Genomic DNA, 16,958 nt, shown 5'->3' with positions numbered 1-16,958 from the left:
TGAGACATTTAATTAACACTCAATAAATGATGTTGAGATGAATGAATGCGCTTTCTATCAAAGTAAGTGTAAGTACTGAGAAAAATTACAGAATGTATGATCCCAGTCCCACAAAAGCTTATAACTGTGTTGAAGATATAACAGATGCTGATGAAATAACTAATATATCATATTGGACAGTTTCTAAGTTCCAAAATGAGTTTTTATAAATAATCAGAGCCTAAGGAGGACAAAGAAGGGACAGTTCATTATGGGTTGAATCTATCAATAAATGTACATTTCAGATGAGATTTGAGATTGACCTCAAAGAAGAGGACTTAGATATATGAACAGAGAACAAAAAAGGCATGGTGATAGCATGTGCATAGATAGTGTGGCCAATATTTATGTTCTTCATTAAAGATAGTCAGAGATAACCCAAATGTAACTGTTTCCATGGGTCCATTCTCAGTATCCAAAGAAAATGGCAAATCCTATCTCAGTAAAACTAATGAAAAACACAGTCTTTAACAAAGAGAATGTGAAGGAAAGGGGGAGAGAAAGGCTTGCATCCCACACCACACAACAAATCTTATTGAATTATTTAATTTTCTCCCTCTGAAAATTTCCTCTCCCTCTCTCTGTACGTGTCTCTTCTCCCACATCTGGCCACACTCTACCAGCTATCTTTCCAGATCTTACCAGAACTCTCCATCCTAGTTTCATTCGGCCACAATTTAAACATCTCACAGGTCTCCAGGATGCATCCCCCTTACTTAGTCCACAAAGACAAACAAAGGACACTTCTCAGGATCACGTTTCTTTGAAGGAAGAGGTCATGAGGAGTGATTATAAATAATATAAGGTGGAGAGCAGTGATTTAAAATACCATTTTTCACATTAGAATGTGAATACAGGGAACTTTGGGAAACTAGAAAATCTAGAAAGGATTCACTGATAATTATTTATGTTCAATGAATAAAATAAAATGTAATAATATGGCTAAACTCTGAGAGATTAACTTTTTCAAAAGTTGCTTTCACACACCTTCACTATTGGGATGTTTGATAAACACACCTTTCCTTCTTTACTTTCTTCTTTCTTTGCAGATACTGGCACCAAACTTTCAAACAATAAGAACCTTCCCATAAGTCCCTTGCCAGGCAAGATTAAGGTATAACAATCCAAACAAATTTTTGAAGAAGATAACTGGTTGAAAGCACAGGAAAAGAGCTGGGTTTCTCTTATTCAACAGTAACATAATGAGTAATGTGGGAATTGGTTTAAAAAGTCTCTCTGCATGAGGGGCTGAGGTTAAGATTAGAACTTCTGAGGCCAGAAGAGCAAAATGACTACAACAAACCACATATTTTCAAGAGCTGCCCTTTGGATGTGAGCGATTGATTTTTTTCACTTTTTTCAGCAACCCTACTGGTGTCTTTATTAAACGACATAAGAGAATACAGTGTGGCCAAGAAGGCTTAGATCTCCTTAGCCCCAAGTCAGATATTCCCCAGTGACTGTCCACTCAAATGAAAAAGAGAGATTTACAAGAGGAAACTAGATACAACTGAGTGTGCTTTAATTTTACCTGAATTATTTGTTTTGTTTTCAATTCTCCACTGAAGTGCCTACATTAATATATTTTTAAGAAGGTTTCCTTAAGTTGAAGTATTCATTCAGTATATTCATTTACTATAATTTAGAAAAGACAAATGATTTAGGCAAATTCATTTCTCTATTGCCACAGCAGTGTATTGTGAACTAAATGACACCTGGCAGTTCCTTACTCAGATACTAACTCAATTTTATTTATTTATTTATTTATTTTGCGGTACACGGGCCTCTCACTGTTGTGGCCTCTCCCATTGCGGAGCACAGGCTCCAGAGGTGCAGGCTCAGCGGCCATGGCTCACGGGCCCAGCCGCTCCATGGCATGTGGGATCCTCCCAGACCGGGGCACGATCCCATGTCCCCTGCATTGGCAGGCGGACTCTCAACCACTGTGCCACCAGGGAAGCCCTACTAACTCAATTAGAAGGCAGAACAAGGATACCTACCCATTCAAGGAAGGAAAGGTCACTTAGCCTCTGTAGCTGTCTTAGGTCTCTTATCATCACAGTAACAAATTGAAGACTAAAAATCATATGATCATCTCAATAGATGAAGAAAAAGCTTTTGAAAAAAATTCAATATCCATTCCTGCTAAAAACTCTCCAGAAAGTGGGCATAAAGGGAACACACCTCAACATAATAAAGGCCATATATGACAAGCTCATAGCTAACATACTCAGTGGTGAAAAGCTGAAAGCATTTCCCCTAAGATCAGGAACAAGACAAGGATGCCCACTCTCACCACTTTTATTGAAGGTAGTTTTGGAAGTCCTAGTCACAGCAATCAGGCAAGAAAAGTAAATAAATAAAAGGACTCCAAAATGGAAAGGAAAAAGTACAACTGTCACTGTTTGCAGATGGCATGATACATGGAAAATCTGAAAGACACCATCAAAAAATTATTAGAGCTCAAAAATGAACTTGGTAAATTTGCAGGATACAAAATTTATATATAGAAATATACTGTATTTCTATACACTAACAGTGAACTATCAGAAAGAGAAATTAACGAAACAATCACATTTACAATCATGTAAAAAAGAATAAAATACATAAGAATACATCTGCCTAAGGAGTTAAAAGACCTGTACCCAGGGAACTATATGACACTGATACAAGAAATTAAAGATGACACAAACAGCTGGAAAGATATACCATGGTCACAGATTGGAAGAATTAATATTGTTAAAATGACCATCATACCCAAGAAAATGTACGGATTCAATGCAGTCTGTATCAACATATCAAAGGCATTTTCCACAGACCTAGAACAAATAATTTTAAAGTTTGTATGGAAACACAAAAGATCCTGAATAGTTAAAACAGTCTTGAGAAAGACGAACACAACTGGAGGAATCATGCTCCCTGGCTTCAGACTGTGCTACAAACCTACAGTAGTCAATACAGTATGGTACTGGCACAAAATCATCGATCACTGGAACAGAATAGAGAGCCCAGAAAGAAACCCATGCACTTACGTTCAATGAATCTATGACAAAGGAGGCAAGAATATGCAGTGAAGAAATGTCTGGACTTCCTTAGGGATGGTTTCATCAATTAATTTGTTTTCTTAAATGGACCATACTTTTCCATGTCTTTGTATACCTTGTGATTTTTTTGGTTGAAAATTTGTCTTTCAAATACTATAATGTGGTATCTATGGAAATCAGAGTCACCCACTTTCCCAGGGTTTTCTGGGCTTTTGATTGTTGAAGGCTGTAGTAGTCTATTTCTTTAGGGACCGTTCCAAACTATTTTTGCAATGACTGTTTTCCTTATCGTATGTACACACTGAAGTCTCTGTTCCTTTGGTTCATTTTTAGCTAATGTTTTGACAAAGATTTCCTTGAATTCCTGCACCTAAAACAAACAAAAATAAATATACACAAGCACATCCACATGCACACTGAAAACCACACACCTCTGCCCATTGTGCAGATTGCTGGATCACTCCTTCAACATTTAGCTGACCTGCACTGAGTTCAGGGCTCAGCCCATGGTAAAAGCTTAGAGACTCCTCTGGTGTTTTCAGAACATGCATCTTATCTTGAGTATGCATGTGGCTTTCTTAATTTCTCTGGACACATGTGTACTTTCTGTAGGTTCTAATTTCCCAAACAATCTCCCCCGGCTTTGGCTCCTGCATCTTCTGTGGTCTATTGTATTTCAGTGCACAGTCTTCTGCCCCAGCCTTCTGTGCTTTGTTAGTTCACCTGGCTCTTCTTTTGAGCAATGACCGCCGCTTTTCCAGACTGTGTTCCAAGTTAGCTAAGACAGAGATAAGCATCTTGTGTCAGTCCTTCAGGGAGCTCCCAGACAGATTAGAACAGATACACAGAATAATCTGACAGTACGGTCTCTTCTGCTCCCTCCTCAAGCACGATTGAGGGTCCCATACTAGGAATGGTCTGCTGCTACTTTAAGACTATCACTGCATTAAGGCTCCACCACTTTAAGACCATCACTACACTAACAGTGGATGGGGCAAGGGCAAGTAAAAATGCCACAAAGCTTTCCTGTCATTTTCAAATTACCTCTTCCCTGGTTCAGCATGTGTTTGGTTGCTATAAATCTTTGGCTGATTTCAGGACTAAGAGAAACTCTAAGAACCCCACAGCAAGAAACAGTACAATCAAACTCTCAGAAGACAAAAGACACAGAAAGAATCTTTTCTCACAAAGGAGAAAGAAAAAAGAAATTTGTTACAAAGCAGGGATCCTCAAAAAGATTAGAGCTAATTTCCTATATGAAACCACAGAAGCAAGAGGCCAGACATATTTAAAGTGCTGAAAGAAAAAAATTGTCCACCAAAAATTCTATATTTGGCCAAACTGGTTTCAAAACTTAGGGAGAAATTAACGCATTCCCAGATGAACAAAGGCTGAGGGCGTTTGTTTTACAACTTCCTACCACTGCCCTATGAGAAATGCTAAATTGAACCTTCAGGTTGAAATCAAAGGACACTAGACAGCAACTCGAAGCTGTAGAAACAAATAGAAATCTCCAGTAAAGATAAATATATGGGCAAATACTAAAGCCAGTATTGTGTTATTGGCTTGTAACACTACTTTTTATTTCTTACATGATTGAAAAAACAAATGCATAAAATAATCATAAATCCATGTTATTGGGCTCACAAAGTATAAAGGTGTAATTTGTGACAACAGTAATGTAAAGAGGAGGAATGGAACTGTAGAGGAACAGAGTTTCTGTGTGCTACTGAAGTTGGTTTCAATTGAAATTATATTGTTTTAACTTTAGAATGGTAAATGTAATCTTCTTGATAACCACAAAGAAAATATAAATAGACTATATGCAAAAAGAAATGAAAAGGGAATCAAGAGTTCACCACAAGAAAATCGGCTAAGCACAGAAGTCACTAATGGAGTAAATGAGGGGCAAAAAATGCATAAGACATACAGAAAACAAGCAAGAAACAGACAGAATTAAGTTCTTCCTCATCAGTAATTTTTGAAAAAGTAAGTGGATTAAGCTCTCCAATATAATGATAAACATTGGCAGAATGGACTTTAAAAACAACCATAATCCAAGTATATGCTGTCCGCAAAAAAACTCACTTGATTTCAAAAGATACAAGTTGCTTGAAAGCTAAAGCACAGAATAAAATATCCCAAGCAAATAGTAACAAAAAAGAAAGAGAGAGAGAAAAAGAAAGCAAGGAAAGAAGGAAGGAAGGAAGGAAGGAAGGAAGATAGATCTGGAATGGCTATGTTAATATCACACAAAATAAACTTTAAATCAAAAACTATCACAAGAGGAAAAGGAGGCCACTATATGTTAATAACAAGTTCAATCTATCAAGAAGATATAACAACTATAAACATATATGTACCAAACAACCCCCCAATATGTGAAGCAAACATTGACAGAATTGAAGGAAGAAATAGATAGTTCTAAAATAATAGTTGGAGATCAATACCTTGCTTTCAATAATGGATAACACATCTAGACAGAAGATCAGTCGAGAGGCACGGGGACTGAATAACACATTTAACCAACTAAACCTAACAGCCATATATAGATCACTCCACTCAACAACAGCAGAATACACATTTTTCTAAAGTACACATGGAACATTCTCCGGGAAAGACCATATGTTAGGCCACAATACAAGTACCAATACATTTTTAAGAAATTGAAATCATACAAAGTATCTTCTTTAGCCACAGTGAAATGAAGGTAGAAATCAATAACAGAACCATTGATAGCCATTTCCCATCATGCCTGCCACACATGATATAAAGCAATGAAGGGAAAAACATAATTTACCATTTAGAAAAGTGGGAAAGAGGACATACCATTGACACAGGGTGTGTGCTGTTTCCCGTTGTCAGGGATAGAAATAAATTAGCATCATTTATTCATTAGTGTGTTAATTTCCTGGTCAATCATTGGGCCGCCAGTGTTTCTCCCTGATGGGAAGATTTCCTATACTCAGTGTTGAGTGGAGCCAACCTTGAAAGGGACATTTTAAAGGATTATACTGTGATGGGCTTCAGAGTATCCTTCCTCCTATGCCAGTATTTAGGCTGGGGTATTTCCATGGAGTGTGTACAATTGTAGGCCCCAGTTCACCAGAATTTAGTTTGACTCGTTTTCTTAATACATTCCCTCAGTACTTTGTCTTTTGTATCCTTTTGCATTTACTTCATTCTTTATTATCACTGCGAAACAACTTTGTTTCCTGTTCAGATGCCAAAAAGTGGATATCAATACCTCCTGAGTTTTACATATCATAGATCAGTTTTGGATATCAGGGACAGAGACAACAGCTATTTCCAATGACTTTGGGACATACTTTGAACATGTGATTAACATGTTGAGTGTTGAAATGTGTGTCGAGCTCATTATACTTGCTCTAAAAGGTTTCAAGCTGCAAAGGTTTAAAAATCTTTATCTTTGAATAGTTTTCCTGTGCTGTCCCTTTGTGTCAGAGTGTTAAAGTGCAGTCTGGCACCTTCAAATAATGTGGCTTTGTAACCAATTATTTACATGTTGTTTTATCCACAGAGAATCTTTTTTTAATAAATTTACTTATTATTTATATTTGGCTATGTTGGGTCTTTGTTGCTGCATGCAGACTTTCTCTAGTTGGGGCGAGCGGGGGCTACTCTTCGTTGTGGTGTGCGGGCTCCTCATTGCTGTGGCTTCTCTTGTTGTGGAGCATGCGTGCTAGGCACTGGGGCTTCAGTAGTTGTGACACGCGGGCTTCAGTAGTTGTGGCTCATGGGCCCTAGGGCACCGGTTCTGTAGTTGTGGCGCACGGGCTTAGTTGCTCCGTGGCATGTGGGATCTTCCCAGATCAGGGCTTGAACACATGTCCCCTTCACTGGCAGGTGGATTCCCAACCACTGTGCCACCAGGGAAGTCCCCACACAGAGAATCTTAAGGTCAAAACATACAACTCGATTAACTACATTTCCTCCTGTTCACATTTCCCTCATCTTTTCTTCATCTTCTGTCTATGTTTCCTTGGCCCTGTTTATATTAAGTGCTTTTGCCATTATATTTGATTGTCTGTATTCCGGTGAGTTACCACAATGCTTTAGGAGACACGCTAGGATATAAATGCATTTAAGTAATATATATATATATATGTAGTCTGCTTGAGTGTAGTGTGTTTTTTTTCTGTTCTGAATTCATTATCATGGGTCGGGATATAATTTAGCATAGGTCGATATGTAATTTGTAAACTAATAAAGTCTTAAAAGTGAGGAAATAAGTTTTAAATTTAATTATTTATTGTAAAGAGCAGAATAGCATGCATAAACAGGTGCCTAATGAAAACTTGTATTTTAATTTGGAACTCTCATGAACACCAATTTTTTTGTTCTTCTAATGGTATGATAGTAGGCCATTTGGTTATTTTTATTTTTATGGCTTTAACTTTAGAACAATGAAATATTCATAAATTTTAAAAAGTATTTTTCTTTATTTGATGGGGGTGGGATACTGGAGAAATGAAAGGTCAAACACCTATTGAGGAATCCATACTTGTCTATATAGTGTGTATTTTTATTTCAATAACTGATTTAAAATTCCTAAAAGGATGCTATAATAAGTTATTATGCCATTTTACAGACTGAATTAAGTGAATTTCAGGGAGGTATGAAACTTGCCTAAGGCTATCCAGCTGCCAAGTTGTAGAAGTGAGAATTAAATCCAGGTACACCTATCGCCAAAGTTTCTGCTCATCTTTTTACATCATCCACTTTTAATAGCCAATGCTTTTCTGCTTACAAATATGACTGAGGTTTCCAGACAGTCAACATTGTTTTTTAATCAGATAGAAAAATTACTGTTGCTTCTCTAAAGACATATTCCTTTTCCATTAAGTGACTTTAGTCGTTCAGATAATACTTCCAGACAGTAGTCATCATACAGTTGGAGACTAAGAACAGAACTCAGGGATGTGTCTTGCAGTCAGTAAAGACCAACTGGGCTCACTGATTATACTTACGGTCATTTCCTCTAGACTAACATAATGCTATTAAGAAGACCCTAATAATTCACAGTACTGCCCTTGCCGGATTGTTTGTTCTTCTCCCTCTATCACTCTCTCTTTCCCCATATTATTATTATTTTTGACAATTTTTGGTGAATTAAATTCAGGGATTAGTATTCAGGAGCGCTAGTCACAAAAGCAGAGAATCTTAGCTCACACCAAAGGAAGAAAATAGAGAAAAAGTATAAATTATATGAATACACACATATCACACATGTACCAACTATATGTTGCACTTCTCCAAAATCTATTCGGTATCTGCACATTTATTGTATATTAGCAGTAAGACTAGAAATGAGCGTTACACTCTGTTTACAAGATACAGAAAACAGACCCAAATATGAAAATTACTAGCAATGAGAATGGGGAAGAAAGACTACAACAAGGAATGTAGATGATATTTTTGTTTCTTAGCTATGATGCCAAATATTGAACTTTCAACTTGAGACAAGGAGGCCATAAAAAGTTGTATTAGTTTCCTAGAGCTGCCAATGCAAAGTATCAGAGACTGAGGAGGTTAAACAACAGAAAGTTACTCACTCACGGGTGTAGAGGCTAGAAATCTGAGATAAGGTGTCAACAGGATTGATTTCTTCTGAGGTATCTCTTCTTGGTTTGTAGATGCCATGTTCTCCTTTTGTCTTCACATTGTCTTCTCTCTGTTCATGTCTGTGTCCTAATATTTTCTTTTTATAAGGACACCAGTCATATTGAATTAGAGCCCACCCATTTGACCTCATTTGACCTCAGTTACCTATTTAAGGGCCTTATCTCCAAATACAGTCATATTACGAGGTATTGGGGGTGAAGACTTCCACGTATTAACTTGAGCAGGACACAGTTCAGGTGATAATAGAAGATAACAGTAATTTAACCAAGTAAGTAACTATTGTTTACAGTGAGTTGCTTAAGGATATGAATTTACTCAAAAGAAACAAGAAGAAATTACATAACACTGTGTGTTATACAAAGATATTAAATTAATCATCATAACATCCTGTGAGATGGGCATTAAATTAGACTAAGTAAGAGTAAGCAACTTATCCAGAATTGTATAGTTCGTACTTTCCAGAATTTAAACCAGGTATTTCCCAGTTCCATTCTACGTTATATATTCATTTCATTATTTGAAATGAATTTTGAGTCTTCATTTTGCTTAGTTTCTGAAGTTATATGGGGATAGAATGGAGTTGGACATTTTCAGTGACATTCACACATGTGGAAGGAAATTGAGTCCGGAAGCTTCAGCAATGTTTCCATGGAGAACGCTAACAACAGAACCAGAAACACCGTTATCCTTTTGGTTCAGAATCAATTTTAAGAAGCCCAATGTTTTCCAAACTTTCACCAATGGGCTCTGTAGGGTCCTCTAACAATATCTAAGAGAGTAACTAGTTTCACATTCCAAGCCACTTAAGGCAAGGAGTTCTGATTGTTCTCTGTGAGGAAATCAAGTGACAATCATAGCTGGTAATTTAGGATAGTTTCTTCAGGGCCCAGGCAAAACCTAATACACAAGTAATAATCATTGTTAAGTGCATCTTTGACAAGGATTCATCAAGTATCAAAGAGGTCTATACATTGGGAGAAATTATGATCAAAGACAAACATAGACCACAGATATTTAATTAATGCTCAATTATTTATGAGTTTAACTTTGGTTAACCTCATTTTCCTTCTTCTAGACAATTTCCAATTCATCTCCACAAAGAGACCAGAATACTTACCTTCCAAAACAAGATTTATTGTGTTCCTTTAATTCAAAGCAGACAGTGACTTCTACATTCACTCCACCAAGTTTTGCTAGGAGAGAAAAGGAGACATTCTATTTTGTCTTGAATTACATATGCCACCATACTTGACTTAGCCCATCCTACTGGAAGCACTGTGACCTAGATTCTACAGTCTTCTCTGACATCCTCTATGGAATCAAGCCAAGGGAATCACACATAGTTACAGCTGGAAAAACGTTTGTTCTGGGTTGATACTTTTAGCCTTTACCACCAAGACTTTATCACCAAGATCTATCTTTACAGTCTCTAAACAGAGACCTTCTTGCCTTCCATTTTCATATTGACAAGGAAGGTAAAGGGAAGAACTGAGAAGTACCCAAAGTCAGCTAGCAGCCAGCACAGATAAATCATCTGTGGACATATTGTTTCTTTCAAAAGATATAAACATAAGAGGAAGTCCTAGTGTTTGAAACGATTGTGCATAATAAAATTCCATGAAAACCTAGAAATCCAGATGCAGATCAGTAACATATTGGCTAAATAAGCTGTTATGTTCATGCAATGGACAAGTGTACAGACATTAAGAAGAACGAGATACTCTTTTCTATGAGATTCTCTTTTCACTGAACTCATCAGTGCTGCAAAAACAATGTTACATAATACTTTTTCTTTAACATTATATCAGGCATCCTCATCTTGTCCTGCATTTATTGCCAGTGTTACTAAAGTTTATCATTTACCTCTTTCTCTTTTAGACATATCATTTCTTCTTATTTTGGAAGCATTCATCAATCCCCATTTTACTCTTTCTTTTAAATTACAAATGAATATTGAATTTATAAACTATCTTTTGGTTGATATTTTAAGTGATTGTATAGTTTTGCTCTCCTTGGACCTTGTTATATGGTAAATTATATTTTGTTATTTTATATATGCTATTTATTATATATCATATTATGTTTACTAACTACATTTATTACATTATAATGACATTATAATTAAGGTAGCATTTTGTTTTAGATAGACAGAACAACCAGTGGAATAGGAAGCATCTTAAAATTAAATGCAAGAGCATAAGGGAATTGAGATTAAAATAAAATTCACATTTTGGATCAGGTGCAAAAATTATTCAACAAAAGTGGGAAAATATGGCTATCATTACTAAATTCTAGATACAGCAACTAGTTAAATGTTAAAAAAATAATGAAACTGTAAAGGTATCAGAAACCTGGGAGACATGAAATAAAGTATTCATGAGGAATACCTTTCTAAGATACAAAGAAAAAAGGATACATTTAATTATATAAGAATTAAAATTTGCCTCATGGCAAAATGCACTACAAAGGTCAGAAAACAAGCAAAAGAAATTGGGAAATATATTAAGAAATGGATGTGCTTTCTTTACAACTTTTGAGAGAAGCACATGTTTCTTTTTCCTTTAACCAGTTATGGGGGTATTAATGTATTATGTAAGTGCATGGTTCCTTTCCTTTTATCTGTAATGTGACTGTCAACATGTGGCACTGTTTCCAAGCACAGACTTTGGATGTTCCTGTACTGGTCCCATCACTGACCATCCACAAAAACTTACAAATGTTGCTTCAGTTTCCTGGGGGTTAGAGTCTTAGCTAAGAAATGGAAGCAAAATAGAACTTTCCCGCAGGGATGATAGAAGGTTTTAAGGAGTAAATATGTAAGTGACTTAGCACAGTGCCTAGTACAAGAGAGATCAATATAAGTACTTATCAATTTTTTAAAGAGACAGTTGAAAGAAATCAAATGTGGTAATTTCAATCTATTGATATATATTCTTGACTTTAAACTACCTTTTCATTCATTGGATGACCTAACTTGCTTATGCTTTTTCTTACTCTAGTGAACTTGGGTAGCTAATATCATAGTTTAAAATTTTTGCTTTTATATTTACAAGTAAATTCGACCTGTAAATTTCTTTTTCCTTACAGTCCTAATCTATTATCAGGATTAAGATTATATAGAAAACAGGATTTCCAGCTTCTGTTCTAAGCTATCAAGATCTTCAATCCACTCCTAATATAGCGATAACTCTCACACATGTACCACCCTTCTTTCATGGGTCCTGGAAATTTCTACTGCATACTTCAAAAATCAACCACGCACTTAAAAATAAGTTGTGTACATTTAACCTAGCATACCTAACCCTTTTCCTTTAGGAGAGTTTTTCAAGTAATCTTGCCCACCGTATTCTTTAGAGCTTCATTAATAATGGCAAAAAATTAAAACAACTTAACATTCAACAAATGGGAATTGTTCATAACAATTATAGAAGCACATACAGTAGAAAACTATAAACTGTTATTGAAACAGTGAGACATAACTAGTTTTATTCTTAGAGAACTATGTTTATTTAGGGCCCTTTTGTTTAAATTAAGTATATTTCTGTGTATGTATGTACATAGTCATGTATTTATATACACATACATTAATTGTGTGATATAGTTATATAAACATATGAAATACATACCTATACACATACCTTTGATTTATATTTGTATACATACACGGGAATATAATTATATATATTATATAGTTATATACATTGCACTGAAAACTGGTAGTATACATATATATCGTGTATAAATGTGTGTCTATGTGCATGTGTAGAAAAGCAGGTTGAGAGATATGGAAGCATGAGTTACACAGGGTTCACGATTGTAAAAGTAGTTATGTGTAGGTAGTGAGGTTAAGGCCCATTTGATTGAAAATATTGCCTATTTTTACATCAATTGTTATGATGAACAGATTCCTATGTAAATAAAATTATAAATAGCTATACATACTTGTATGTGTAATGTATAATTAAAATATATATAGTTTTATAGATGTATTTTATTTATATTACATAATTGTCTTATACTAATATATTATGTATTGTGTTATATAGAATATATTAACTATAGTATATTATATCAGATAATAATAATTAAATATTTATAATCTATGTATATATATATATTTATAATTTATATATTATGATATAATTGTTTTATAATCAATATTACAGGATATATCATATTAATATTATGAACATATTAACCATATAAATACATTTCATTACTCATATATTTTGTATATAATATATGCCAGGCAAAAATATATATTAATATAATACATAATTGTTATACATTAATATAAATATTAGTATATTACGTTTATATATCAATATAATATTTAATACTTGTATATTTATATTATATTTAATATATACATAGCTAATGCTCTTTAAAGCCATCTGCTACAAGTAGAATAAGACAAGGAGTATGGCCAAAGCAAATTCTAAAAATATTAGATTACTTACATTCATTTATATGTCATTTTCCTGGAATCTGCATCTGGCTATTAGAGAGGACACACAGCAAAATTAACAAAAAGTGCCCAGGAGGACATAGGATTCTTTATTTATCGGAACCTCAAATGAAACACAGTGCTAACCAGTCCCCCATCAAAGAGCCAAGAGCAAACCTTGAAGCACCCAGTAAAAGCCCATTCAAACAAAAAAGCTTTCCCACTTAAACTGGAAAAAGTTTAGTTCCCAAGAGACCCCCTACATCAACCACCAAAGCTCATTTGGCAGTAAAAACAATAATGTTCACCGAACAACAAGAAACCCAAAACAACAGTTGTTTTAGCACAAACAAAAAAAAAGCAGCTAATTAGTGTCTCTCCTGTTTGAAAGAAGGGGGTGGGAAGTGGTCAGAAGACCTGATGGGAAAGATAAAAAGAAAAGGAAAAGGAAAATAAAAGTTTCCAGTTTGACACTCAAGCTGTCTTCTGAATCCATTTCGTCAAGACAACCAAGTCAATGTGGAGGCTTTTTCCTCCTTCCCTTTTCTTTTCATGAGACTGATCACAACCAGCACTGCAGATCCCATCGGAATTAAGGAATGCTGTTGCCTACATGTGTGAATGAGCTGTGAGTAAAGTACTGAAGTAGAGGACGCCTAAAGTGAAACGTCCTCATGAATGTCCATGTGGCTGAGCAGGAAGTTAGCCTCTCATAGATGTGCTAGAGAAGAAGAGTTGGCTTTTATTTTATTTACTTTTCCCTGGACTGTGTTGAATGACTATCATGTACACGTTCAGGGTACTTTTTGCTGAGGATTAATGCACTGGGAGAGCTGAGAGAAAACTGAACAGTAGAGCTGTCTTTTTCTTGACCAGTTCACCTTACTTTCCCAAACTCTAAGTCTTTCCCTAATGCTTTCTCCTTTTTATTGTAGTAAAATGAACAGAACACAAAATTCACCATTTTGATCATTTTACAATTCACTGTACCATTCAGTGGAATTTAGTACTGTCACAATGTTGTGCAACTTTCACCACTGTCCAGCGGCAAAACATTTTCATCACCCCAAGAGGAAACCTACACCCATTTTAAGGAGTCAGTCCCTATTTCCCTCTGTTCCAAAGCCCTGGCAACCACTAATGTATAATATTTGCCGTGTGTATGGATTTGCCACTGCTGGACATTTCGTATAAATGGAACCACACCATATGTAGCCTTTTGTGCCTGATGATAAGTTGTGCAGTGGTAGGAAAACTAAAATGTGATGTACTGTATGATGTATGTTTTACTGAAGTGGCTTGGTCAGATTATAATGATTTATGATAAAATCACGTAAAGCAAGCATCACAATTCTCCAGGAATATTCTGTAGAATGCTAATGTTAATTATGAATATGTGAATCCTCAATCTCTCATTTGTATTGACCTTATCTCATTAATTCTTCTTCCAACACTGCCATAACTAGAGTTGAGTTCTAAAATGTACCTTCCTCTTTTCACATAGAAATTGTCCCACAATTTCAAAAAGTTCTCAAAGGTGAAAAAGTGCACACGACGTTTATCACGTTTGCAAATGCCAATGGAAAGGCTAAGCTAACACTGTCCAAAATGCAATCTTCTTCTGTGAGAGCACCCAACATTAAACATACACACATATTCTAAATACAGCTTCGATCTGTGACATGTTTTGGCCACTGAAGTATGAGCAGACATAATGGCCTTAAATGAGCAGAAGAGGCCTTAAATGGGCTTGTGTGGTTGGGCTCGCCTCTTATGTTTCCATGAACTTTTAGAGAAGACAGGGCCTGGGAGCTGCGGCCTCACAGTTGGGCTCCAGACGAAGAGGTGTGTGACAGACCTCAAACTGACCCAAAACACGGAGCAAAACTAGCCATCTAGAGGTCTAAAAGAGAGCCACTGCAGCTGGCCCATAGGTCCAAGAAAAATAAATTCTTGTTTATGTAACTGACTTTGGTGTGATTTGTGCCAAAGCATTATCACAGCAAGAGCTGACTAACACAACATCCTCCAAATCATTGTTATGTAAATGGTGCCACCGTGCCTACATTTAAGGGAACTGTGTACTCAAATTGTGAGAAATCTTGAACTGTTGGTGCCTCTCCAACACAATGTACATGGCTAAATTTCCACAAATAAGTTCACTAATATGCCACAAAGATCTCCCTCAACTTTTATTAAATGTAATGCAAAGTTCTTTCTTTTCATTTTCTGCTTCTACATAGTTAAAATGCTGTTTATCAATGGAAAACAGTTCTTGCCGTTTGGCTTCTGTCGTTAGAGTCCTTTGAACTCTTTGGCTTTTCAGCTCCTAGGCTGTAACATTTGAATCAGCAAATGCCCCAAGGAGAAAGGCTGCACCAAATGTCAAGCTTGCGTCTGTTTTTCCCTTCTCTCTAGAACTTGGCCCACATGTCTTGGCGTCTCTCTCACATTCAGACGCCAGCGAACCGAAGTTTTCCTACTCTATCCAGCTTTTCTAAAATTTCTTTAGACTTCACCTGATCTTATGTTATTATTCAACTATCATCTCAATTAACCCTAGGAAGAAAATCTACAATTTTTAGAGAAAACGGAACCTGGTACATGTTGGTAGGAATGTTAGCTGGTGCAGCCACTGTGGACCACAGTATGGAGGGTTCTCAAAAACTAACACTAGAACCACCATATGACCTCACAACTCCACTCCTGGGTATAAATCCAAAAAGAACAAAAACACGTGTTTTCAAAAACATGTATTTGAAAAGATACATGCACCCCAATGTTCAGAGCATCAGCGTATACAATTACCAACATATGGAAGCAACCTAAGTGTCATCAAGTGATGAATGGGTAAAGAAGATGTGGTACATATAACCAATGGCATGCTACTAAGCCTTAAAAAAGAAAGAAATGTTGCCATTTGCAGCAACATAGATGGACTTGGAGGGCATTGTGGTCAGTGAAATAAGTCACACAAAAACAAACACTGTAGGATATCACCTATATATGGAATCTAAAAAATCCAGCAATCTACCGAATATAACAAAAAAGAAGGGGAGTCACAGATATAGAGAACAAATTAATGGTTGTCAGTGCGGAGGGAGAGGCGGGGGCAATACAGGGTGGGGAAGTGAGAGACGTAAACTACTGGGTGTACGATAGGCTCAAAGACGTATTGTACAACACGGGGAATATAGCCAATATTTTGTAATAACTGTAAATGTAAAGTCACATTTAGAAAGTATATAAAATTTTTTTGAAACCGAAATCATACTGAAAATTGGAAACAATTTAAATGTCCATCAACAGGAAAATGCACATATAAATTATTGTATTTCCCTACATGGGAATCCTCCATAGTGAGGAAAGTACATGAACTAGACAGATCTTTACGTGTCAGCATGGATGAACCTAGCAAAGATAACACTAAAAAAAGCAAGAAGAGAAAACATAGTAGAATACTATATGAGGTTTAAGAATACTTAAAAATGTAGCCTAAATAGAAAGACATGCATGCAGTGATGGAGACCAAGTTCAGAAGCGTGGTTACCCAGGGTCAGCTGGGGAGTGGCTGTGTTTGGGAAAGTGGTCACAGCAGGCTCTTGAACAGGAATGGTAATGTTTCAGTTCACACGCTGGCTGGAGGACGGAGGAGTGTCTGCAATGTTATAATGTGAGCACGCTGCGTGTGAAAGCCATTGCTGACCACATCTAGGGGATCTGACACGCGGGAGCTGGTAGTGGGTGGAGGCATCCAGAAGGTGGTGGTAGAAGAGGAACGC

The 16,958-nt window shown here is 36.1% G+C and overlaps 2 protein-coding genes and 1 pseudogene across 4 annotated transcripts in view; 1 reads left to right on the top strand and 2 right to left on the bottom strand.

Moving 5' to 3' along the window:
• The window catches only part of LOC132483040 (centrosomal protein of 78 kDa-like), a 360,457-nt pseudogene that overhangs the window by 178,418 nt on the left and 165,081 nt on the right, over nucleotides 1-16,958 (bottom strand).
• Nucleotides 1-16,958, bottom strand: part of LOC132482994 (UDP-N-acetylglucosamine--peptide N-acetylglucosaminyltransferase 110 kDa subunit-like) — a 32,705-nt gene that overhangs the window by 14,838 nt on the left and 909 nt on the right. For 2 of the 3 annotated variants that reach the window (XM_060088263.1, XM_060088261.1), the window contains exons 2-3: nucleotides 13,190-13,227; nucleotides 9,847-9,922 (exon numbers count right to left, since the gene is read on the bottom strand). The gene's annotated coding sequence lies outside the window, so the exon portion shown is untranslated. The remainder of the gene's footprint in view (nucleotides 1-9,846; nucleotides 9,923-13,189; nucleotides 13,228-16,958) is intronic. The other variant, XM_060088262.1, reaches the window with a different exon arrangement.
• Nucleotides 13,961-16,958, top strand: part of LOC132483030 (uncharacterized) — a 23,132-nt gene continuing 20,134 nt past the window's right edge. The window contains exon 1 of the mRNA XM_060088274.1: nucleotides 13,961-13,975. Within this exon, the coding sequence (XP_059944257.1) occupies nucleotides 13,961-13,975 (15 nt within the window). The remainder of the gene's footprint in view (nucleotides 13,976-16,958) is intronic.

Source organism: Mesoplodon densirostris, assembly GCF_025265405.1.
Source record: "Mesoplodon densirostris isolate mMesDen1 chromosome Y unlocalized genomic scaffold, mMesDen1 primary haplotype SUPER_Y_unloc_2, whole genome shotgun sequence".
NCBI lineage: Eukaryota > Metazoa > Chordata > Mammalia > Artiodactyla > Ziphiidae > Mesoplodon > Mesoplodon densirostris.
This window is presented reverse-complemented; position numbering and strand designations above follow the sequence as displayed.